This window comes from Thalassophryne amazonica, chromosome 7 (genome assembly GCF_902500255.1).
Source record: "Thalassophryne amazonica chromosome 7, fThaAma1.1, whole genome shotgun sequence".
Classification (NCBI taxonomy): Eukaryota; Metazoa; Chordata; class Actinopteri; order Batrachoidiformes; family Batrachoididae; genus Thalassophryne; species Thalassophryne amazonica.
The window spans coordinates 31,639,021-31,665,298 of NC_047109.1; the positions used below are offsets into that span (position 1 = coordinate 31,639,021).

Genomic DNA, 26,278 nt, shown 5'->3' on the forward strand with positions numbered 1-26,278 from the left:
ATTCCTCTTTGCAGCACCTCTCAAGCTCCATCAGGTTGGATGGGGAGAGTCGGTGCACAGCCATTTTCAGATCTCTCCAGAGATGTTCAATCAGATTCAGGTCTGGGCTCTGTCTGGGCCACTCAAGGACATTCACAGATTCATCCTGAAGCCACTCCTTTGATATCTTAGCTGTGTGCTTAGGATCATTGTCCTGCTGAAAGATGATCCTTTTCCCCTGTCTGAGGTCAAGAGCGCTCTGAGCAGGTTTTCATTCAGGATGTCTCTGTACATTGCTATATTCATCTTTCCCTCAATCATGACTAGTCTCCCAGTTCCTGCCGCTGAAAAAAAATTCACTCTGCATGATGCTGTCACCACCATGCTTCACTGTAGGGATGGTTCCTGGTTTTCTCCAAACATGACGCCTGGCATTCACGCCAAAGAGTTGAGTCTATGTCTTATCAGACCAGAGAATGTTGTTTCATGGTCTGAGAGTCCTTCAGGTGCCTTTTGGCAAACTCCAGATGGGATGCGATGTGCCTTTTACTAAAGAGTGGCTTCTGTCTGGCCACTCTACCATACAGGCCTGATTGGCGGATTGATGCGGAGATGGTTGTCCTTCTAGAAGGTTCTCCTCTCGCCACATAGGAATACTGGCGCTCTGACTGAGTGACCAAGGCCCTTTTCTCCGGATCACTCAGTTTAGACAGGCGGCCAGCTGCAGGAGGAGTCTTGGTGGATCCAAACTTCTTCCATTTATGGATGATAGAGGCCACTGTGCTCAGTGGGACCTTCAAAGCAGCAGAAATGTTCCATAAAATTTTATTACAGAGATTAGAGCATGCCATAGGTATTAAAGGCACTGCGCTGCGGTGGTTTGAATCATATTTGTCTAATAGATTACAGTTTGTTCATGTAAATGGGGAATCTTCTTCACAGACTAAAGTTAATTATGGAGTTCCACAAGGTTCTGTGCTAGGACCAATTTTATTCACTTTATACATGCTTCCCTTAGGCAGTATTATTAGACGGTATTGCTTAAATTTTCATTGTTACGCAGATGATACCCAGCTTTATCTATCCATGAAGCCAGAGGACACACACCAATTAGCTAAACTGCAGGATTGTCTTACAGACATAAAGACATGGATGACCTCTAATTTCCTGCTTTTAAACTCAGATAAAACTGAAGTTATTGTACTTGGCCCCACAAGTCTTAGAAACATGGTGTCTGGCCAGATCCTTACTCTGGATGGCATTACCCTGACCTCTAGTAATACTGTGAGAAATCCTGGAGTCATTTTTGATCAGGATATGTCATTCAAAGCGCATATTAAACAAATATGTAGGACTGCTTTTTTGCATTTACGCAATATCTCTAAAATCAGAAAGGTCTTGTCTCAGAGTGATGCTGAAAAACTAATTCATGCATTTATTTCCTCTAGGCTGGACTATTGTAATTCATTATTATCAGGTTGTCCTAAAAGTTCCCTAAAAAGCCTTCAGTTAATTCAAAATGCTGCAGCTAGAGTACTGACGGGGACTAGAAGGAGAGAGCATATCTCACCCATATTGGCCTCTCTTCATTGGCTTCCTGTTAATTCTAGAATAGAATTTAAAATTCTTCTTCTTACTTATAAGGTTTTGAATAATCAGGTCCCATCTTATCTTAGGGACCTCGTAGTACCATATCACCCCAATAGAGCTGCTTCGCTCTCAGACTGCAGGCTTACTTGTAGTTCCTAGGGTTTGTAAGAGTAGAATGGGAGGCAGAGCCTTCAGCTTTCAGGCTCCTCTCCTGTGGAACCAGCTCCCAATTCAGATCAGGGAGACAGACACCCTCTCTACTTTTAAGATTAGGCTTAAAACTTTCCTTTTTGCTAAAGCTTATAGTTAGGGCTGGATCAGGTGACCCTGAACCATCCCTTAGTTATGCTGCTATAGACGTAGACTGCTGGGGGGTTCCCATGATGCACTGTTTCTTTCTCTTTTTGCTCTGTATGCACCACTCTGCATTTAATCATTAGTGATCGATCTCTGCTCCCCTCCACAGCATGTCTTTTTCCTGGTTCTCTCCCTCAGCCCCAACCAGTCCCAGCAGAAGACTGCCCCTCCCTGAGCCTGGTTCTGCTGGAGGTTTCTTCCTGTTAAAAGGGAGTTTTTCCTTCCCACTGTAGCCAAGTGCTTGCTCACAGGGGGTCGTTTTGACCGTTGGGGTTTTACATAATTATTGTATGGCCTTGCCTTACAATATAAAGCGCCTTGGGGCAACTGTTTGTTGTGATTTGGCGCTATATAAAAAAATTGATTGAATTGATTGATTGATTGTACCCTTCCTCGGATTTGTGCCTCAAGACAATCCTGTCAGAGTTCTACAGACAATTCCTTTGACTTCATGCTTGGTTTGCGCTCTGACATGCACTGTCAACTGTGGGACCTTATATGTAGACAGGTGTGTGCTTCATGAAATTGTGTCCAATCAACTGAAGTTACCCCAGGTTGACTCCAGTTAAGCTGTCTTAACATCTCAAGGATGATCAGTGGAAGCAGGATGCACCATAGCTCAATTTTCAGCTTCACGGCAAAGGTTGTGAATACTTATGTGCATGTGATTTCTTAGTTTTTATTATTTTTAATAAATTTGCAAAAATCTAAAAAAAAAAAAAAATGTCATTATGGTGCATTGTGTGCATAAATATGAAGAAAACAATGTATTTGATCCATTTTGGAATAAGGCTGTAACATAACAAAATGTGGAAAAAGTGAAGCGCAGTGAATACTTTCCAGATGTACCGTAACCTGCATCATGCTGGCTTCCCATCCAGGATGAGTCGTAGAGCATATTCCACCTCACCCTACAGAATCTGGAGATATGCACAGGCCCCAATGGGCTTGAAAGCCTATTTGACCTGCAAAAGTAAAAAAAAAAAAAAAAAAAAAAAAATACTGACTGTTCAAAAGGATAAATCATCAAAGCACAATAAAACAGAGCTACATCCTCTGAGGCAACTACAATTAAAATGACAAGTAGAAATAAAACCGATACAAACTAACACATAATTAAAATAAGAATAAACATAAAGAATATATCGAGAAAGTACACAGAACCCTTACCAAAAAGTAGTACATGCAAGTAGGTTTCAAGTATACTTCCAGTTTACTTTTTATATACTTATCAGTACTATTTTTTGGTAAGGGAAGTCAAAGAATAATGATAGCATGTATTACTTATACCCCGGTCTCACACATAGCCGGAATCACACAGAATGGTGTTGGACTTTTGAATCGGCGCACATCCAAACAGTGTTAGATTTCAGTTCCAAAATGGTCTGACAGCCATCTACGGAAATCCATACAGTTGCTCAAAAACCTGTGGTGGAATGCTGGAAACAGTGATGCCAAACATAAATCCCATGTGATAATCCAACCGGAAATCACCATGTAGAGTTGCGTTGTGTGGGGAGGGGAATAAAGTTTGCTGCCACAAATATAGTGGGAACGCTCACTGCAAACTTTATTAAGCAAAGGTGTCCTTTGACTGTCTGCAAAGGTTCACTGCGCGTGTGCGTGCACACGCAGCGAAGTTTAGCTGACAGTAAAACTGTCCACTGACAGCTGTGCACGTGCGCGCACATATGTGTGCGCACACGTAGCAGTCCGGTCCATACGTTGGTTGTGCTTTGATGTCCAGTACGGGTCCTGTGCAAAAGGAGGAATACAGCGCTCTGGTCTGTGTTTGCCATCCAGAAATTTGGAGATGGGGCAGTCTGCAGCACCTTTTATGACAGCAGTCTGTGTCGTCTACATACGTTTTTGATGTGATCTGACAGGTGTGGACGAGACAGTCTGTCTACGTTCTGACAGAACTAGCCACACCTCTTTTCCTCCCGACTGTGTCGGATTATGGCAATATTTGCTGTGTCAGGCATGGCTCCGGTATCTTCTTGCCATGTGTGACGGGGGCTTTAGAAAGCTCAAACTCAAAAGAGGAGACATTGAAATGAGAAAAGAGACATTGAGTAGTTTGTGGCGTGTCTGTTTGAATAACCTAGACAAGAGTTGCTCATGGTTTGGGCTGCAGTGGGAGATAATTGGGAAAGTACATAATGTGATTTCTTCTTCTACCACCTCCATCCTCAATCTGCTGGCTAAACTCAGAGGTCAACAGACCGTAGGCAAACACTGTGTGTGATATGAGTTGGTAGAAAGAGGCTTCCTGATCGAAAAGTACTCAACTTTTAAAATAAACTCGCTGGAAATATTTATTAACCACAGATCTGAGCACCAAAGTACATCAACTACATCTCTGATTTCTTAGATATCACAGCGAGTGCAGGCCATAATTTATTGATTCAAAATGAAATTTGTCAAATTGACAAATTTCAAATCAAATCAGAAGGCACCTTTAGGAATAATCATTCAGCATCTGTGGCTACTCATCCCTGGGTATGAGGCCCATATGGCGAATATTGGAAGCACGTGTATCTGTGTTGGCCCATCTGTCTGTCTGGAGCTAGATATCAGCAACTACCGAGTGAATCTCCTTCATATTTAATCATGAACTCTATGTGATCCCGTCATATCAAAATGGGATGAGATACATCTCAGAATTTTGCTCAGCAACCATTTGTTGGAATGCCTCAATATTTGATGACATTCCAATGGAGTGGACAGCATTGCTTGACCGGTGCAGGGTTCATTTGCAACCAACCACCTCCGCAGGTGCTTTCACCGATGAGGTCCTCCCCTCAACTTAAAGCCCTGATCACCTGGTGAGGTGATTGGTAACAAGGAAAACCTGAATGACCTTGGCCTTCATGACACTTTCTTGCACACCCCTGCATCAGTACATACAAGGTCTGTTAGAAAACTATCCAACCTTTTTATTTTTTTTAAAAAGCTATATGGATTTGAATCATGTGTGATTGCATCAGCCAAGCTTGAACCTTCGTGCGCATGTGTGAGTTTTTTTCACGCCTGTCGGTTGCGTCATTCGCCTGTGGGCAGGCTTTGAGTGAGCACTGGTCCACCCCCCTCATCAGATTTTTATTGTCAGGGAAATGGCTGAGCGATTGGAGCAGTGCTGAATCAAATTTTTCCAGAAACTGTGAGAGACAACCAGGTAGAAACCATTCGGAAGATTCAGACGGCTTTCGGTGAGGATACTCTCGGCGTCACACAGATTAAGGAGCATTACAACCGGATTAAAGACGGCCCACAGCGGTGGAGGGCGCGCCGCGCTCCAAGCGGCCATCAACAGGCTGAAACGACCAGGTCATTTCCAAACTGAACGCTGTGTTGATCCGGGACGTCATCTGACTACCAGAGAAATTGCAGAAGAGGTGTACATCAGCACTTTTGTGGCACATTCCACTGTTACAGGAGATTTTGTAATGAAAGACGTGCGGAGGAATTTGCGCGTCGGGACGGAGCCGCAATGGCGCACAGCAAAAAGCACGTCCGTGTTGGAAGTCTCACAGGACAAGTTGTGACATGCACAGCTGTTTCACAATTTCTCGGATACTCACTCGACTGAAAAGCCACTGAAAGCCGTCTGAATCTTCCGAATGGTTTCCGACACGGACGTGCTTTTTGCTGTGCGCCATTGTGGCTCCGTCCCGACGCACGAATTCCTCTGCACGTCTTTCATTACAAAATCTTCTGTAACAGTGGAATGTGCCGCAAAAGTGCTGATGTACACCTCTTCTGCAATTTCTCTGGTAGTCAGACGACGTCCCGGATCAACACAGCCTTCACTTTGGAAATGATTTGGTCGTTTCAGCCTGTTGATGGCCGCTCGGAGCGCGGCACGCCCTCCGCCGCTGTGGGCCGTCTTTAATCCGGTTGTAATGCTCCTTAATCTGTGTGACGCCGAGAGTATCCTCACCGAAAGCCATTTGAATCTTCCGAATGGTTTCCACCTGGCTGTCTCTCACAGTTTCTGGAAAAATTTGACTCAGCGCTGCTCCAGTCGCTCAGCCACTTCCCTGACAATGAAAATCTGACGAGGGGGGTGGACCAGTGCTCACTCAAAGCCTGCCCACAGGCGAATGACGCAACCGACAGGCGTGAAAAAACTCACGCATGCGCACGAAGGTTCAAGCTTGGCTGATGCAAGCGCACGATTCAAATCCATATAGTTTTTTAAAAAAAATAAAAAGGTCGGCTAGTTTTCTAACAGACCTTGTATTCCTGCTTGTTAATAACCATTATAGTATACCAATTTTGAAAGTTATTATGCTGACATTTATGGCTACAAAACATTTGAAGTTCATCGTGTATGTGTTGATATGGCTTCTTAGTGCTGTAACTGCTTGTTTGAACACACTGACATTTAGCAGCTGTTTGAGACAAAATTCAGGGAAAGCGTAGGAGCATGGTGTGTTTGGGATCCACCATGTTACAGAACTGTACAAGGTTCTGATTGGCAACAGTGTAGGCAGACCAGCAGCCTGTCCCTATCTGCTGAAAGCAGGCATCCATCAGCCACAGCTCGATGATATGTAGGTATTTCCTTGGCCTCGGCCACTTACTGGGGTCTTGTACACTGAAACATCTATGTCCTGCATGCCATAATGGATGTAACTTCACAAAATAGCAAGTCTTATTCTGTCATTCTGTCACTTGATGCAATGTCATTCCAGTTGCACCCAAGGACTGTCCATAGACACCCAGTACAAAAACCATTTAGTCATTGTCTTCGATTCCTATGTACAGTTCATCTGTCACAATCTTCAAGCACAGAAGTACCAGGAATTCAAAAGATTTGGACCTCCTGACTCCAATAGTTGTTTTCACATGTCTCCTGCTCATAGGCCAAACTATAGGCAAGATATGAATTTCAGTGTTGAGAAAGCCTGTGGAGGAAATTAATCAGATCTAATTTAACGTGAATGCATAACATCAATGTTTACTGTAAGAAATCGGAATGTTTTTGACCATAATTTCACTGTGTGGTCACACGTCATAGCAAGGATTGTTACACCAAATATGAAAAAGACCCACCAGATATTTACTGAAATGTTTGTGAAGCAGCTGAAATAGTCATTTTATGTACCTAAAATAGGCAGCTGCACGTGTTCAAATTTTGTTATTATGGCATCAAGGCTGAGTTCTGCAATATGACCATACATTAAAGAAATCCACCAAGCTGTTGCTGAGAACATACTCTGTCTGGATGGACACTCGTGCAAGAATCGTCTAGTATTGACAATAACAGTCTCATGTCATTTGTGGAGGAATTAAAATATCGCTGATTGTGATTTATCTGAAAATGCTTTAAGTTTTGGGGTTGTGCTAAACTGTCCTACTTCTGATGTTATTCTAACATTGTCATGTTTTTTGTTTTTGTTGGGCAGCACACAGACCTGTGCCAGTACATGGACAAACACCCCGGAGGACTCCATCCAGACAATGTGAAGGTACAGTGCGGACATAATTCTATCAACTACTTCTTTTAGATGAAAAGTTTCTCAGCTGAATGTCAACATGAAATGCGTATGTACAGTTCAATAAAAATCACACTTTTTTTTTTTTTGCAGTGAAACACTATTCAGTTAGTAAATGAAAAGAATTGGACATATGCTTTTGAACATGATAGTTCAGTAATGCTGTGCTATACTCAGGCCTGGTATTTTTCTGGCCTGAGCCAGATTTCCGGCTTTTTGATCTGGATGTATGCAGCGGAGGGGACAGGTTGCCATGTAATCCCTATGGAAGGACACGTTGTGGATATGTGGTGATGTGGAGATGTCTGTCTGCAGTTTATACTTGACGTGGACATGTCCTGTCTCTGGCAATCAGCCTGTGAGCAGGACTTATGTCCCTTTTGTCTTTTATTTAACACAGTTATGACAGAGTTTGAGGGGAGAAAGCAAGGAAGTGCAGCAGCAGCCTGTGTTTTTTTGTTGTTGTTGTTCATGTGCGTGCACGCGCACGCATGAAAGAATCATCTGTGAAGATAATTTTATTACACAGATGTATAATAACCAACTGGTTTATAACACAATTATGGCAGAGTTTGAGGGGATGGTCTGTGATTGACGTTTAGCGTCGGGAAATATACCGGTTCTTTGTTTAATAAGAGCCACAAAATATACCCTGTTCTTTGTTTAATAACACGATTTTTCATTGGTCTAGCTCGATGTGATAACAATCATTGAACATATTTTAATGTGGCTCGATTTGTATCAGAACAAAAATTTTTTCTTAGCATTTTGCAGGCGCCTGTTAGACAAAGCGAGCAAATTGAAGAAAGAGATTATTTAGTGGATATGATTTTGACCAGTGCAGCTGATTGCCATAAGTAGATATGGGCCGATAACCGGTTTCATGGTATACCACGGTATCAAAAAGCCACGGTATCAAAACCACTAAAATTTTCCGTTATACCGTCCTACGGTATGAGCGGGTTATGAGAATTCTTGACAGGCAGAGCGGAGGCAGCTGCTGCCGCCCTTTCCCCGGTGCACACCTCTGTCTCTGTTTACAAACAGGCAGCTAACGTTAGCTAGCTCTGCATCATGACTGAAGGAGGCGAAGCCTGCAGTGAACTTTTCCCTCCGTCTAAAAGGACCAAGTTGGCTTTTTCGTTTTATTTTCTGCGGAATAGCCATTCAAGCCAAAAACAGTGGCAACAAAGCACCGTAGCTTTGGCCTGTGTTGGACTCGGAGCGATTCAAGATACCCGCAAAGGATTACATGGAAGGAGTAAACTTTATCCCATCTTTGAAACTACTGAGAAGTACAAGCGGTGGACTCGAGTCGTGCTTCTGGTTGCTGAAATTTCTCCCACAAACATGTCAAGAAGGACAAATACATCTATTCCAAGCACTTTGTTGGTGAAGCTGGGCCAATATTGAGCATCCGGAGTTCCGGACGTTATTCCAGCCATGTTTCTCCCTAAGCAAGTAAGTCATGTTTCCCACCTGGCAGATGCTACATGTCTAAAAGAGTGACTATCATTTTGGTATTTTTTTCTAAATTTATCAGTGGTATAGTGCTCGTAGCAGTAGACATCGCGTCAATTAGTGTACCTGAATCACGCACGCTTCATATGCAAATAGCCACAATGTTGTTAAAGCACATTACATATACTCAACAAAAATATAAACGCAACACTTTTGGTTTTGCTCCCATTTTGTATGAGATGAACTCAAAGATCTAAAACTTTTTCCACATACACAATATCACCATTTCCCTCAAATATTGTTCACAAACCAGTCTAAATCTGTGATAGTGAGCACTTCTCCTTTTCTGAGATAATCCATCCCACCTCACAGGTGTGCCATATCAAGATGCTGATTAGACACCATGATTAGTGCACAGGTGTGCCTTAGACTACCCACAATAAAAGGCCACTCTGAAAGGTGCAGTTTTATCACACAGCACAATGCCACAGATGTCACAAGATTTGAGGGAGCGTGCAATTGGCATGCTGACAGCAGGAATGTCAACCAGAGCTGTTGCTCGTGTATTGAATGTTCATTTCTCTACCATAAACGGTCTCCAAAGGTGTTTCAGAGAATTTGGCAGTACATCCAACCAGCCTCACAACCGCAGACCACGTGTAACCACACCAGCCCAGGACCTCCACATCCAGCATGTTCACCTCCAAGATCATCTGAGACCAGCCACTCGGACAGCTGCTGAAACAATCGGTTTGCATAACCAAAGAATTTCTGCACAAACTGTCAGAAACCGTCTCAGGGAAGCTCATCTGCATGCTTGTCATCCTCATCGGGGTCTTGACCTGACTCCAGTTCGTCGTCGTAACCGACTTGAGTGGGCAAATGCTCATATTCGCTGGAGTTTGGCAGAGGGAGAGGTGTTCTCTTCACAGATGAATCCTGGTTCACACTGTACAGGGCAGATGGCAGACAGCGTGTGTGGCGTCGTGTGGGTGAGCGGTTTTCTGATGTCAATGTTGTGGATCGAGTGGCCCATGGTGGCGGTGGTGTTATGGTATGGGCAGGCGTCTGTTATGGACGAAGAACGCAGGTGCATTTTATTGATGGCATTTTGAATGCACAGAGATACCGTGACGAGATCCCGAGGCCCATTGTTGTGCCATACATCCAAGAACATCACCTCATGTTGCAGCAGGATAATGCACGGCCCCATGTTTCAAGGATCTGTACACAATTCTTGGAAGCTGAAAATGTCCCAGTTCTTGCATGGCCGGCATACTCACCGGACATGTCACCCATTGAGCATGTTTGGGATGCTCTGGACCGGTGTATACGACAGCGTGTACCAGTTCCTGCCAATATCCAGCAACTTCGCACAGCAGTTAAAGAGGAGTGGACCAACAAACTTGCGCCTTAAATAACTGAGTCATTTAGAGAATACAACAGACTTTTGGACAACAAGCCATCCAGCCTTCATTTGAACAGTCAGTTTTCAAAAAAGATGGCTGAAAAAGCAGTGGATGGCTTGCTCAAAGCCGTCTAAAATGCAGAGTTTTTCGAACGAGCTGTCTGTGTGCGCGTGGAGCTGCTCAGTCGGCTGGCTCACAGACAGACAGAGTGTGAGGGGGGGAGACGGCTGAACGGAGCAGTGTCTCAATGCACAGTGATGATCAGAAGCATTAATCACATTAAGCTGGTGAGAACTCTGAACTTTAACAAGCTTTTATTTTTTAATAAGTATTTATTTTAGATCATGAGTTAATGTAGTTGTTTTATGTTCAAGCACAAAACGTGACTGAGGAGGAGAAAAAAAAAAAACAGGATGAATTCCATCATCATACTAAAATGTACTCCAGTCAGAATAAAAATACAAGCTGCTAATTTGTTATTTTCAGAGTTATTAGGCTGCAGGTACATGTTTTATTTATTTCAAAGTAAGCTACCTCTTATTTTATTTTTATTAAAAAAAAAAAAAAAAAAAACATGGGGAGTCAAATCAGCCTGCTTTGTTCTGTTCAATTTATATCAGAGTTTGTCTGCACATGCCCAGGTATTCCCCCCCCCCCTTTTTTTTTTATAAGAGATGGTGTTTACATCAGTTCTACAAAGTAAAAAAAAAATGTTAACACTTTTCTTTTGTAGCAGTTCTGTAATTGCAGAAATGCAACAGAAAACAACCACAAATCAGAAAAAAAACATATACTGTATATAGAAAAACATTATAAGCCCTTTTGATGATGATGATGATGATGACGATGACTTGGATTTCTATAGCGCCTTTCATGATACCCAAGGTCACTTCACAAGAGTGGGAGGAGGGAGGTAGAGGCGGTGGAAGGGGGATTTAGGGAGGATAGGCAAGAGAAAAGAGATGTGATTTGAGATGCTTTTGGAACTGTATCAAAGAAGTGGCAGAATGGATGGGAAGGAGCAGGCTGTTCCAAAGGGTAGGGGCAATTACACAGAATCCCTATCTCTAAAAGCACTGAGTCTAGTGCAGGGAATGGAGAGTAGGTCCTTGGTGGTGGAGCGCAGGGACCGTGACTGGGAGTAGGGGTGAAGAAGGTCAGTGATGTATTTGGGTGCCAGCGAATGAAGTGATTTATAGGTAAGGAGGAGGATTTTGTAGCTGATGTGTTCTTTGACTGGGAGCCAGTGAAGTTTCTTGAGGATGGGAGTGATGTGCTCCCAGGGCTTGGTGTGAGTTAGCACCCTGGTAGCTGAGTCAGGACATACTGCAGTCTGTCAAGGGCCTTGTTGGGCAGCCCAGACAGGACACCATTGCAGTAGTCCAGACGGGAGGTGATGAAGGCATGGATGAGTATTTCGGTGACTGAGTCTGTAAGTGACGGCTGGAGTCTTGAAATGTTATGTAACTGGATGAAAGCAGATTTGGTGATGCTCTTGATATGGGAACTGAATGAGAGTGTTGAGTCCACTATGACACCCAGGTTCCGCACTTCGGATTTTGGAGAGGTGGCACAGCCATCAATGACCAGGGTGAGGTCTCCAACCTTCTTGAGCAGTGATGCTGGGGCCACCACCATGAGCTCTGTCTTGTTGGTGTTAAGTTTCAGTAGGTTTGTGGTCATCCACGTTTTGATATCCTGTACACAGTTGTTGAGTTGTATTGGTGGGAGTTATGAGGAGGGCTTGGTGCTGATCTTGGTGTTATCTTTATTCATTCAGGTTGCAGACCCCTGATCCATTCATAAAATTTTGATCATATTAGCCTGAGAAGCAATAGATATATTTGTTGCCCAAAAAAATCTGAGGTACACAGCAAGAATAGATAAGTGGATTAAGTAACAAGAGTAAAGGCTTTGTTTGGGCTACATAAGACAAGCAGAAGGTCAGAATTACCGAAAAGAGAAGTATAAGGTGCACAGTATATTCACATAAAAGCAGAGGATCATGTAAAAAAAGTTTAGAACTTTACATACATTCAACACAAAATGAAAACATTCTATCATGCTATAGATTTCTGAATACACTATTGATTGAATACGTGCACATGATGTGATGATTAATGCTACGCTGAGGCTCGCCGTCAGAAACTCTGAGCTTCTAAATACCTGGGGCCACTACCTTGGACCAGGAGGACCAGTAACAAAATTAGTGCTACTGGTCCTGGCCAGCAGACTGAAAAAATATTTCTCTAACCCTGTCTTAATGTTACAAGCTGAAGTTTGCTTGTTCTTTCTGTGTTTGTGTGGGTTCCTTCTGGGTTCTCCAGCTTCCTTCCACGTCCAAAGATGTGCAGATTAGGTGAATGGTGACTGTAAATTAACTGTAGGTGTGAGTGGGATTGTAAATGGGCAATTCTACGGTAATGGAATTATAATCTGAGCTAATTTGTCATGGTTAGATGCCATATGTCCAGATTTTGCTGCTGCTGTAATTCCGTTACCATAGAATTGCCCAAATGTGTTTGTCATCATGTGTCGTTCCTGAGATAGACTGACGGGACTTGTCAGGGTGTACCTCACTACTCGCTCAGTGACCTCTGAGATGGGCTCTAGCCCCACCGTGTCTTGAAACTGGAACATGTTGGTTTCGAAATTGGATGGATGAATTGTACAAGCAGACTGTGATTCATGCTAGAGTGACACATATGCATATACGAGAGTGGGGAAAAAAAGATTACCCTCCAGTTCCTTGCCTTTTGAGTATTGATCAAACCAAAATTTAATCAGCATTTTGCTGACCGCAGGCAGACTCCTCCACCAAATTTCATCTAAACCTGCTTGTGTTGAATCATGTCATCCATTATACAAACTCACAGTGTTGTTCTCAAACATCGGTCACAAAGCCATTTTAGGTCTGTATCTGTCACGGCAGAGTTGCTCATCCAGATGTTGGCGACACTCTCCGGTGCGTGCTAACGTGGTATTTTCTGCCATTTGTTGGAGGGGTTTTCTAATATAAATGAAGAGATTGTAAGAGAGGATGATGGAGTGAATGAGGCCATGTGGGTGGGTTTTGGTGGCTGTTTGAATGTATGAATGTGACAGTACAGACGGCATCTGTTATGCAACAGCCCGCACCTTTTGCCACTTAGGATTTACATAAATAATATGTATTCTTGCTGCTGTCAGTAGACTCATTGAGATTCACATGAATAATTTAGGATTATTTCAGCAGAGAACAGTGAGCTGTCGTTTGGTTCCTGCTGACTCTGTTACTTAGTTATGATTAATAAGTCAACGTGTTAGATGGTACACGTGTCTTGATCCCTGTGCAGTCATCAACAGGCCCTGCAGGAACAATCTAACGTGGAGTGTAACTGTCCACACAGACAAAATCCCTTTTTCAAATCTCTTGATATTCTTTACTAATGGGCATCATTAACCAACAAAATAATGGAGCACTTGGTTACCATTGTGATTTCTCAAAGGGTGCTTTGATCTATTCCAACACACACTATAAATGACATCACATATGGTCAGATGTTGGTTCCTGCTGTGATTAGACGAGAGAACACGGTGATGGAGTTTCTCGCTTGTATCCTGTTTGTCGTTACGCCAAGCAGTTATTAAAACTAAGTTGTAAAAGAAGTGGTGTGAGTAGAGAAAGCTTGGCAGGAACTTTATAGCTGGACTCCGACGAGGGCGGTCGCACCCCGTCACTCCCCCCCAAGCTGACGGCGGCGCATCTCAGGGTTGCTGCGTGACCTTCACCCACTTGCCTCAATTCCGATAATGGACTTCTTCAAACTTAGTGCACATAAATAATGTCAAATGTGTATGTGTTGCCTTTAGTTCTGATGTGTGCCATTATTACGGTAAACAAGTAATAAATGTGGACTAATTGCTGTCTGAGGTAGCTGGAGTGTAAACGTAATTTCTCCACTGTGAGATCAATAAAGTATATCTAATCTAAACTGAAGCAGCATAGTGGGGTAGCGTGGTGGCCTCACAGCAAGAAGGTCATGGGATTGATTCCCACCTGTGACCTTTCTGTGTGGAGTTTGCATGTTCTCTCCTTGTTTGCGTGGGTTTCCTCTGGTTACTCCTCCCACATCCAAAGACACGCAGATTAGATGAATTGGAAACTTTATAATTGCCCAGGGTGTCCCTTGCAAAAGAGGTCTCGATCTCAATGGGACTAACCTGGTTAAAAAAAGGTTAAATTAAAATTAAAACGTGTACTACAACGCTTTCACACACAGTGTGCATTAGTTTCTGAAAATCAACCGTGCTTTCACAAGGCCTTAAATATGAGTGCATGCACAGGTTTCCAGTCAAAACTACCACACAATCCTGCTCATTGACACCCTCCACACCTATGCACTTTTGTTGACATCCAGCTGGTAAATGGGTACATATTTGACAAATATGGTATCATGTGGCAACTGTGCCTTGCGGGTGTCTTTTGCCTGACCTTTAATTTAATTAGGTGTGGCTAAAATACAAAGTCTCTTTGAGAAGTAGAAGTAAATCTTGCATGAGGCCTGAGGTCCATTGGTGCCCGTGCTGGTCGTCCATGGATTCTATTGCATGAAGTGGATGAGAGTCGATGACTCCTCCTGGATGGGATGTTAGTCCCAGTGCAGGTTCCTTTCCCAGCCAAGGCCAGTACCCATTTACAGCTGGGTGGACTGAGATGGTGCAGATGAAGCATCTTGTCCAAGGATACAGTCTTGTAGCATGAATGGGAATCAAACTCAGTTCTACATATCGGCATCCCAACTCTATCCCACTGAGCTCTCTGTCAAGAATTGTTGTAATTTGATCCATCATGTCCAGGCTCTTTTGTATGTAGTTCTTGGACTAAACATGAAGAGAAATTTTGGAATTGTGGTACAATCTCTTCATTTACTTCAACTACAGGGAGAAAAGACCAGTCCACTAAATACAATTTCTATATATTTTATTGTGTATTTTGATCTCTTCCTGTTTTAATTTTTTTATTTATTTATTGTCTCTGCAAATTTAGGTTCACTTCCACTTCATTGTGATAGAAAAATTATATTTAATGATTTTCCTCTTTACCAAGAATGCTTTTCACTTGTTAATGTTGGGGATTTGATTGCTAATTTTCTTCTTCGTAATGTATAAATCTCCCAATGCAATATTCTCTTCATGGAATGTCCAGAAAATGAGCGCAGTGTCAGACGAGCTGAATGAAGGAAGCGCAAACACTGGGGGGATGATGTGGCAACTCACAGGAAGACACACCCTCTGTAATGACCTCCAGGAGATGTGTGAAGATGCCGTGCACTCTCACTCCCAAACTCTTTGAGGTCATTACCTTTCCTACAGTTAAAGAGACATAAGGTGCAGTGACACAAGCATGACTGATTCACGCATTAGCACTCCCGTCGTTGTGATGACCCCACTCACTGTGATCACAGTTCTTTGTTTTACCGCCTGCCACGTGCTCTGTGCTGGACACTGTGTATATAAAATAATTATTTTGTGGTGGATTACTCATTTTCTCTGCAAATTGGTCGGTGAAAACGGCTCTAATCGCTTCCTCAGTCACAGAGGAGGCTTCAGCTGGTGCCGTGTGTGCGCCTAACAAGCTGGATAAAGCATTTTCAGCCGTCTAAAAAGGTAATTATTTAACTTGTTTACATTGTCATGGCTTGGTAAAACAGTTGCACGTTCTTTCCTTCTTGTGTGCAGCTTTTACAGTATGTTTATAACAGCTTTAACTTCAGATGAGCTGCGCTCTGATGCGATCCACTGACGTCACCAATCTGTTCACTTCTTTACTTGACTTGATGAGCTGCATGTCGCGTTGATTAGATCGCGCCACGTAGCACAACATTTGTGCGTGAAAGTTTTTTTTTTTGAACATTTCAAAATTTTCTGTGCGCAATAGCACACACCGGCGCCCCTCTCACGTTCAGTCTGCACAAGTTAAAGACGAGTTTACTCTCCAGCATGACACAGGTCATGCTAATGTGTGAATCAAAGTCAGTCTCATGTCACTGCACCTATAGTTTAGTTTGAGGACATGGGATTCCTTCAGAGGTTCTGAATTTGATGAGTTCAAGTGTAAATGAATGAATGCAAATTTTTTTTCTTCATAAGAATTACTCATTAATGCAAAAGTGAGCTAAAGTTAAGCAGTGTTTCCCTGTAGCATTTTGTTCATGCCTGGTGGCAGTTCTTGAAATAAATAAATAAATAAAATATCAAATTGCAAGGTGCAAAGAGCATAAAAATGCAAGGTGTTTAGAAAGAATTACTCATTAATGCAAAAGTGAGCTAAAGTTAAGCAGTGTTTCCCTGTAGCATTTTGTTCATGCCTGGTGGCAGTTCTTGAAATAAATAAATAAATAAAATATCAAATTGCAAGGTGCAAAGAGCATAAAAATGCAAGGTGTTTAGAAACATCACTGTCACTGAAATCAAGTGAAGGAATATTTTATTGTGCAATAATAATCTGTGTAACCATAAACCTTTAAAAATTTTACATCAGGAACACAGTAAACCCTTTTTATCATCTCAGGTAAGGTGGTAAAGGTGCAGACATTCTTGCGTTTAAAACTACATGACTATGTGTTACATGTTATGCATGCAGTACTCTGTTGCAAGCGTTCTTTGTGCATCTCATGTAAATTTAACAGGATACCCCTGATTTTCACTGTCTTTATCAATGTGGGGCAGTGCATTCTGTGGATGGCAGTTGCATATAAACAACAAAACGGTAGAAGGAAGTACAAAAATAACCATGCTCCACTGAGACGACGACTTGTCTGCCAGGAACGCTGAACTTTGAGGAAAATATTTCAATGATGACCATTTTTTTTCATTTTCTGGAAGTCTTTTCAAAGTGTTCCAATAACCTCTCATAATTTGCATTCGATTGTTGTATAAATGTTGATACAGTTGATAGTCACACTGAACAAATTACATTTATGGGGTTAAATTGTACAGAAGATTATTCTTGTTTATTCATTCAAAAACAGGAGGGTTTTATTTTTTATTATCAAAGTGCTTTTAACTTTGTTAGGAAGTGTAGTCTCTTAGCAAAGTAGTTATTTTTTTTAAATTAGCAATATAATAGCTGTTAGTGCATCCTCTGGTTGGAGATCAAATTAACTTTGAGAGACACTCAAACGCTCACTACTAATGTGATTATTGGTCAAAAATCAGATAACTGCGTGTGTGTGTCTGCGAGTGACAGAGAGGCAGAGATGGCCATGCTGGAGTATTCCCAGCTAGATCATTTGGAATAAAATCTACGGGAAAGCGATTTGTTGTGCAGCACCATTAACTGTTCTCGCCTTGTGTACTCTATGAGACTTTCTAGTGGTGCTGCTGTAATTCAGCACAAGTGAGTATGATCTCATCTGGGTGGCTGCTGAAGTGCTCTTCTTATTAGATTATATGCAGTCAGCCTGCCTGGTATTAAACAGCAGTGTCCTCCGGCTGCACCAGGCTGTTGTGAGCCATGCATGTGCTAAAACAAGCCTGAGTCTATTGGCCGAATATCCAGTGGGGAGATATATGTTGATCAACTTGGAGCAGTCATAGATTCTAAGGAATAAGAAAGGTAATGACAATTTAAAAACATTATGGTTCCACAGAATGTGGTCAACTACGACACTAACTTGTATTGTTGTGATTTTAAATCAATACTAACTACTTTTTTATTGACTCACATGCAATGTGATTTGAGTCCATGTAATGAGTGATCCATTTGTCATCAATGTTTTTTCCAGGCACTATAGTTTCAATAAGTGTAGACATAGAGATTCCATATGTGGCAGCATCTTCATTATGGATGATTACTTGATGATGCATTGTTATTATCCCATACCCATATGTATTTTTGTGGTTAAAAACCTGATTTTGGACAAAGAACTTTGACATTGCTCTAACTTTAATACTTTGTGGAGACCTGCACGACTGAACTAGCTGAACCGCTACAACGTATGTTCAACTTTAACCTGTAGCTAGGCAGAGTGCTCACCCTCTCGAAGACTTCATGCATCATTCCAGTTCCTAAGAAGAACTGGCCCAGTGAGCTGAATGACATCCGACCAGTGGTACTCACTTTACACCTGGTGAAGACGTTCGAGTGACTCTTCCTCGATTTCCTCAAACCCCAGGTGCAACACACCCAGTTTGCATATCGGGCAGGTGTTGGTGTGGAGGATACCATGCTCTACCTGCTACACCGAGTCCACTCACACCTAGATAAGGGAAACAGCACAGTGAGGATTCTTTTCCTGGACTTCTAGAGTGCCTTCAACACCAACCAGCCCCTTGTGTGTCAGTGCAAACTGAACAAGATGTGAGTGGACCCCTGCCTGGTCACTTGGATCTCCAGCTACCTCACCGACAGGCCGCAGTATGTCAGGCTGTGGGACACCATGTCTGACAGTGTGATCATCAGCACCGGAGCACCCCAGGGCACAGTGCTGGCTCCTCTTGTCTTCATCCTGTACACCTCTAACGTCTGCTACAACTCTGAGCTGTGTCACATCCAGAAGTTCTCAGATGGCACAGCCATTGTTGAATGCATCAGGGATGACAGAGAGGAAAATTACAGTTGCCTAGTGAAGGACTTTGCTGCCTGGTGCCACACAAACTATCTACAGCTCAACACCTCGAAGACAAAGGAGCTGGTCATTGACTTTGTGAAGTCCAGACCAAGACTGCAACCAGTTCTGATCGAGGGAGCTGAGGTGGAGGCTGTGGATTCCTACAAGTACTTCGGGCTGTGGCTGGACTGGACAACCCACACCACCTGTACAGGAAGGGACAGAGTAGGTTGTACTTTTATATGAGGCTGCGGTCGTTTAACATCTGCAGGAAACTCCTGTGAATGTTCTACTCGTCTGTAGTAGCCAGCGTTCTCTTTTACACCATGGTTTGCTGGGGGCAGCACATCCATAAAGGAGACATCCAGGCTGGACAAACTGATCAGGCGGTCTGGCTCTGTGGTTGGCATGAAGGTGGACTCTCTGGTGATGGTGGCAGAGAAGAGAGCACTGGACAAACTGCTGGACATTATGGACAATGGCAGTCACCCTCTGCACACCGTCATCAGCAACCAGAGGAGCCTCTTCAGCCACAGACTGCTGCTTCCCAAGTGCAGGACCAACAGACTGAAAAACTCCTTTGTCCTTCAGACCATCAGACTGTACAACTCCTCACTCAGGGGGAGGAGGAGTAACAGGAAGACAGAGGACAGGAAGGAGAGGAACAGTAGTAGCCAGTAAACCAGTAGCAATCATTATGTCTGGTATTTCTGTTTATATTTGCAAATTGCTTTTTTTTTTTACTTGCCCCCTAAGATGAGGGCAGATGAAACAAACTTCTGTTGATGTTTATTTTTTTTTAATAAAACTATTATAATAGGGACTGAGCAAGCTAGGTGGCAGATGAGACCATACTGTGCTTCTGATTATAGGTTTGATATGGCCTCAAATAGACCCTTGGAATTGATAGGGATGATACATAGTAATAAGTTTGTTACATTATATGAGATGAGATATAACATGGTGGTCATGGATTAGTGATTTTGCAGGGAAAATCTATTTTTAGAATGTAGTTATATCAATAATCATTCATAGCATCCATGATTTAATTTCTCCCAGATGTGTTACCAAGCATTTAAATAATTAATAGAAAATATTATTTGTGGATTATTTTCATAATTTCTTTGTTTTTGAGAACTTTGATTGCACATACTATGTCACTTTATATCTATCGATAAAGCAAGATGCATCTGTGTGTATGTGGCTCGCACATCTCTGACTGTTTCTCAGATTGGCCTCAGCTTTCAGCTTTGGCTTGATGGTATCATTAAGTATTCGTATCGGTACTCGGTCTTGACAAGTACTCAAATGTATGTACTCCTATTTATACTCAGTCTGGAAAAAAGTGGTATCGTGCCTCCCTAGTTTGAAGGGGAAAGTAGCAAGTAATAAGCCATATGTCTTTGTTTGTACACGAGAATATCTTCAAAACATGAAGTGCAGTGTTAGTCAAACTTGGTAGATAATCTTACTGGACCCGTTTGTCACAAATAGGTCATATCAAGGTCAAAGTCAAATTGGATGTCATTGTTTAAGTTACGTCAGTGTCTTCAAAACACAGGGTCATATGTCCAAAGTCAAATCAGACGTCATTTTGGGCCCTGTGTCCATATATCATTTAAACACTTTCTTCCCAGCAGTTTTGGGGGTGGGGGTTGTTGCTCGCTATTGCGCGTAACAGCGCATCGTTAAGTTCTGTCACGTTGTGAACGAGGTGAATTGTCTCCACACACACACACCCATATTCATCCAACCGAATTCAGATTGCTCCAGTTTTTCAGAAGAACTTTGTGACTGCATGCGTAGTTGGGCTCTGTGCCATGAAGTGGCGCAGAGAGGAAGAGGAGAACAGAGCCAGATGTGTGGCTTCATGCGGCTCTTGCCTCGTGCATTTTCCCAAACATCAGGCACATGCAGCAGGTGGAACACCTGCAGGAGCGCGCTGAAGAGCACTGAAATTAGACTTTTAGCCGACTTGGTGTCAGCAGTCAAACTGAATGTGGTGCAGCAGGGTTTAATTGTGCGCACGCTTCTTCCTCCGCCGGAATGGAGTAGGTGCAGAGATGTCTGGCTGCACGTGAGTCTCCTCTCACTCCTCTGGTTCCTCTGGCTCAAACTCGTTCTGCCGCTCATCGGTTACAACAGCAGGTGGAACACCTGCAGTAGCGTCCTGAGGAGCTTCGGCAGGAACTGTGGAAGGACACTTGGAGCCACGTTTAATTGTGCGCACGTGACAGAAAACTGATTCGTCGTGGCGGGCAGTGAAATGTGACGCCGCGTTACAAGTCATGTCAAAACTTGACAGTTTCTGTGTCACTTCGTAAATAACGAGTGACAGTTTGGGCTCCAAGAACCATCACAGGAACCACTACGAACGTTGTCACGTTCTATTAAGGATCACTACTCATCAAGACGGATCAATACGCTCAGTTGCGACCTCCACGACGTGAGACGAAATGAGGGTGGTGTGTGACATTCGTGGAAGATTTTTTGACAGGCAAAAACATGCTCCACGAATATCAAGAATATCACGCACCAGCACGCCAAACCTATTGAGATGCGTTAAGTCACATTAAGAATGTCAGGAATGTGTCACGAATGACAGAAAAATGACATTCAAAACACGTCTTGGTTATGTGTAAACGCACCTTAAGACAACAATAAATGGCTAGCACCTAGCTTAAAATGTGTGGTGATAAAACATTCGCACCCAGAAAAACAAACAAGGGTGGGGGTGTGGGGGGGTAGATGTATATAAGCTTTTGCTTCTATCTACACCCTTTAACTACTTCATTGTTATAGCTGGCGGGAGCGACGAGGCACTGCATTCATCTGGATGCCCTGTATATGATCGTGACATTGGAGAACTACAGGAAACAATGAGAACGAGATGGGGAGAGATACAGCGAAAGTTGCTCAGGCCGGGAATCTATTTGATCAGTCCTGCAAAGCACATCTTCCAGTATTTGGTACAGTAAATGCATTAATGTCCTCAGAACCAGTGCATCCACAACTATTATTTTTCACATGCATTTTCCAAACTTTCTCTTCACAGCGAGTTGATTTATGTGCGGTTAAGACTGTCTTAAATGACCTTTGCTGGGTTTTAATGAGTACCATATATCGAAGGGTCATGCTTGTTACTTTGCTGTGAAACATTTTCTAAACCACAAAACTGGAAAGGAGATGTTAAAAGCCTTTTTCCTGCTGTTGCTGGGAACCACTGGCTTCATTTCACTATGAGCCAACATTAAAATCAATTTTCTGATAATTGAAATGGTCTGATGGGTAATCCATCAAAGCAAAGAAATGCACTAACAGAGTTGTTTTTAAAGCAGGAGTAGCTTTCTAGCTTTTATTTGCAGTGAAAAATGCCATTAAGCTCTTTGTTGATGGTGGGACACTGCTGCTTTCAGGGCTGATAAAAACAAAAACAGTGATAATTGAGAATAGAGGTTCACGTGCTTTGTTATAAAATTGGGAAGCTGACCACAGAAGAAAAACAATTATCCAGAATGGGTTCATTTTAAAAAAAAAGCCTGCATCCAAGACCGGTGTCGCAGACCGAACGGTCCCCCCCTAAAATTCAGTCCACCTGCCTTCACTGCATGTGTCATTTCGGACCACAGCAGCACGTCTGAGATGGAGTCTCTTCACCCAAAGCAGTCAAATGGATTAATGCGATTATTAACCATCAGATGACAAGGTAAAACCTCTTAAATCATTCTAAAGTCAGTTTTAAGCAGGAACTCAGTAAAACTCCATGACGCTTTGAAATGACCGACATGCAGTGAATGCATTAGCTAGCATCTCATGTAGCCGCGGCGCTCTGATCGCTTCATCCGTCTTTTATGATGAAATAATGCTGAATTTATGTGGAAATGATTGTTGTACAAAAGCTTCCAATATATGTCATAGATAGATAGATAGATAGATAGATAGATGATGACTGGAGAGCAGTTTTAATCAGAAACAAGGTGATAATCAGTGAACCGCGGCATGCGCAGTGAAGGCAAGGTGGACCGATTTTTAGGGGGGGGATTGTTTGGTCGGCGACACCGGATATTGTAGTCTTCATATCTGCTTTTCCAGTTTCACACTAAAATGTCAAGCGAGCGGTGTTGGATGTTCGTGTGTGTCACTTGAAATTTGACCGACACCTGCCGCGAGAGGGACTGAATGGTCTCTCACAGGGCACTCTCTGTCCCTCAGCTGCTGGTGTGCACGATTAATTGTAGCGACAGGTGTAAGAGGCATTGGAGGCAGCTCCAATTATTCACGCATGGCATGCAACGCACGCATGCAATTCCGCCTGTGTGTGCTAGTCGGCTTCAATCATGTTACGCAGAAACCGGCAGAAAATACGTGACCCAAACATGAAATGGGGAACCACAAACCATCGTGCGCATGCACGAACACAGTGTGAACAGCTGGACCGTGTTGCACCACATCGTTCTGCTGATGTGGAGAAAAATAAAATAAAAACCAGCTATATAATTAGTGAAAATCACTGGGTTGGTATCAATAATAAATAAAAGGGAATGCAATACAGGGCCCTGCGGTTAAATAACCCTGGTTAAATAAAAAAATAAATGCCACTCCCGGGATTCAAACCTGCAGTTTACAATAACTCAGATTACCAGACAGAAACTTTACCACTGCACTACAATCACTGTCTTATAACAGGAGCATAAAATGCCTAAAATTAACAAGAAGATAAACGTCTAAAAAAAAGAAACTAAAAATGCACCGTAACAACTGACAAACAGGCATATGTTATGTCGTATTTTTGGTTATACGTGACCGAAAGTGGCATATTTGTGGCACTCTTGGCTTGTCATATTGTCATAGTCCTGCGGCGTGCATGTCCCGCCAGACACGCGTATCGGGCCTGACATTATTTTTTTTCTTTGTGTGCAGCCACTGTGCTGGAATTGCATTCTGCCAAGTGCAATAAGTTAAAGTCGAGGTTTCAAACTCGTACAATGCAGATGTTATCATCACCTGTTAAATTTCCACTAAACATTGATGAATCATGTTGCATGTGCAAAATTCAGCTATTTGTATGCTTCCTCCCACAGTTTTGCACCCCCAGGTGGACACACCCCCAATTGCACATTCACAAATAGCTAGCCATTAAATGGACAATATTTGTGATTTTGTGCATCCGATATATGCAATCTTCAGTGCGCAATGTTGGTAAATCAGCATGGATGTCTTGAGTGCTATAGTGTTTGCGCATGTTTTAATACATGCAAACTGTTAGTACATTATACCCTTAATCTACATTGTTTGAGTTCACCCAGCTGCAAAAATGGGTACTGACCTTGCCTGGAGGAGTAACCTATATTGTACTGGCGTCTCATCCAAAGGAAGTCATAGACTCTCATCTGCTTAGTGGTACAGAATCTGGAAATAAGCACTGGCACCAATGGGCCTCGGAGACTATGTAGGACTTACATTTTATTATTGTAGTGTAGACCCAGTTTTTGAGGATGTTGCTTCATTAGTTCATTAATAATTCTGTTCAACCAACAAACAGACAAATTAATAATACGTATCCTTGGTAAAGATGCTGTCCGAGTTTTGGCAACTTGTTGCCTGGTGCAATGTTCCTTCTAAAAGCTGTATGTTGTTCATTGCTACATATAAGGATTCAGATTCCCTTACATTCAAGTTGATGAAATACAAAGTGAGATATGTAGTCCGAACTTGCTTGACAAATAATGTACAGGCACGTGCACTACCCATTACATTCAGAAGTAGCAGTCATTACTTGGTTTTATAGTCTTAGCTCTGCTCAGTATCCTCTGTGACCAAACATATATTTTTTGTGGCTTCAGTAACAGCCAGGATTTCAGCAAGCAAACACACACAGACTTTAAACATCTGTACAGAGACCTGCGGGGGACATCAAACACACTTCGATTGTGTTGTTGGACATGTGTGATGGCTTCCTAGTAGATCTATATTTACACACAGAGGCCCTGCCTTACAATAAAGATGCTCATTAAAACATAAGCCAGAAGAAATTCTCGCTCTGTCTGGAACATTATTGTCCTATGTGACCAGTGAAACGGTGCATGTTGGTGCCATCTCTGGATTCAGCCCATTAAGGACAACACTGCACACATAATTTGTGAAGATCCAGCTTCGTTCCATGCCTTCTGGCAGATGGTTGCGCTTTTTCACTCCATTTAACACTCCTTCATTTTATCTCCTCCTCACTGATTTCACCACATTTACTCATTTCAGCAAAATGCTGCTATGGAGGTTTGTAAGTGAAGCCAACACTGGACTTTGCACTTAATTTTCATTGCAAGACTTTCATTTTAAATGTTGTCATAAATTTTACGATGATGACATGAACTTAAACGTGTTCCACATTTCAATTATACAGGGTGTAGATACCTGACCACAAATTTCTTTTAGAAGATGGTGCAGGTTTGGCAGCCGAGTCAGAATATTGACTGTATTGTATTAAAATAAATTGTTGAATAAATTACCATTAAAAGTTGCAGTGACTCCTGGTATGGAGTCCTTATGACCCCTTGAGCTGCTATCTATCACCAGCATTTGTTTAAACTTTCACAATCACAAGGTAAGTAAAATTTTGACTTATGGATTCTCACAAAATTATGATCCCTGGAAATTTCATGGTTGACTTTAATGTTACCCCAGAGCCTGACAGGCTTGTTTAAGGACTGTTTCAGTCCCCAAGGACCAAAACAACCAAATAAAAATAGCACTATGCTACTTGACTGCGAAAAGTTGGGAACCATTAGTTGCTGGATATTGGTTCCATTGCTCAGAGGAGATTGATCACATTTTTCTTTGAAGAGATAACTGCTGAACTCGAGAATATTTATTTGTGAAGACATTTCTTCCCTAAGGATTCTTGTAAAGTCTTGCAGGATGTTGTTTGCTCTGTCTCCCAGATTTAATCTGTCTAGTTTCAAAGATCAGACTCTCTCACAGGAGTATGAACATGATCTGTGTGGAAGACTTGCAAACATGAAGACAACAAACATCTCGAAGGCAATATGGGGGTTATTATATGACCCTATTATAAGTCCCTCAAAGCTGCTGGAGATTCCATTAGAGTTGGTAGTGCTCACAGGAGAAGGTGTATAACCTCATAGGGCACTTTAAATATCCATGCAGAGAAACTGGTGCACATCTGTCTGCACAGGGAGGTGGAAAAGTTGGCTGTGATGGCACTGAAGGTACACAAGTTGGTATTTATTAGCAAAGTATGTGCGCTTGTGTCAAATGAGCAATTACATGGGGAAACAGATGAAGCAGACAGATTTAGAGGGAACATTAGCTGTGACACTACTGTTATCTGTTACACTAAAATAATCCCACTCCCTATTTCCTTGGA

General features: G+C 42.5%; 1 protein-coding gene across 3 annotated transcripts in view; it reads left to right on the plus strand.

Moving 5' to 3' along the window:
- The window catches only part of cdk14 (cyclin-dependent kinase 14), a 715,009-nt gene that overhangs the window by 250,535 nt on the left and 438,196 nt on the right, over positions 1 to 26,278 (plus strand). For all 3 annotated transcript variants that reach the window (XM_034173976.1, XM_034173975.1, XM_034173977.1), the window contains one exon: positions 7,341 to 7,403. In XM_034173976.1, coding sequence (XP_034029867.1) covers positions 7,341 to 7,403 — 63 coding nt within the window. The remainder of the gene's footprint in view (positions 1 to 7,340; positions 7,404 to 26,278) is intronic.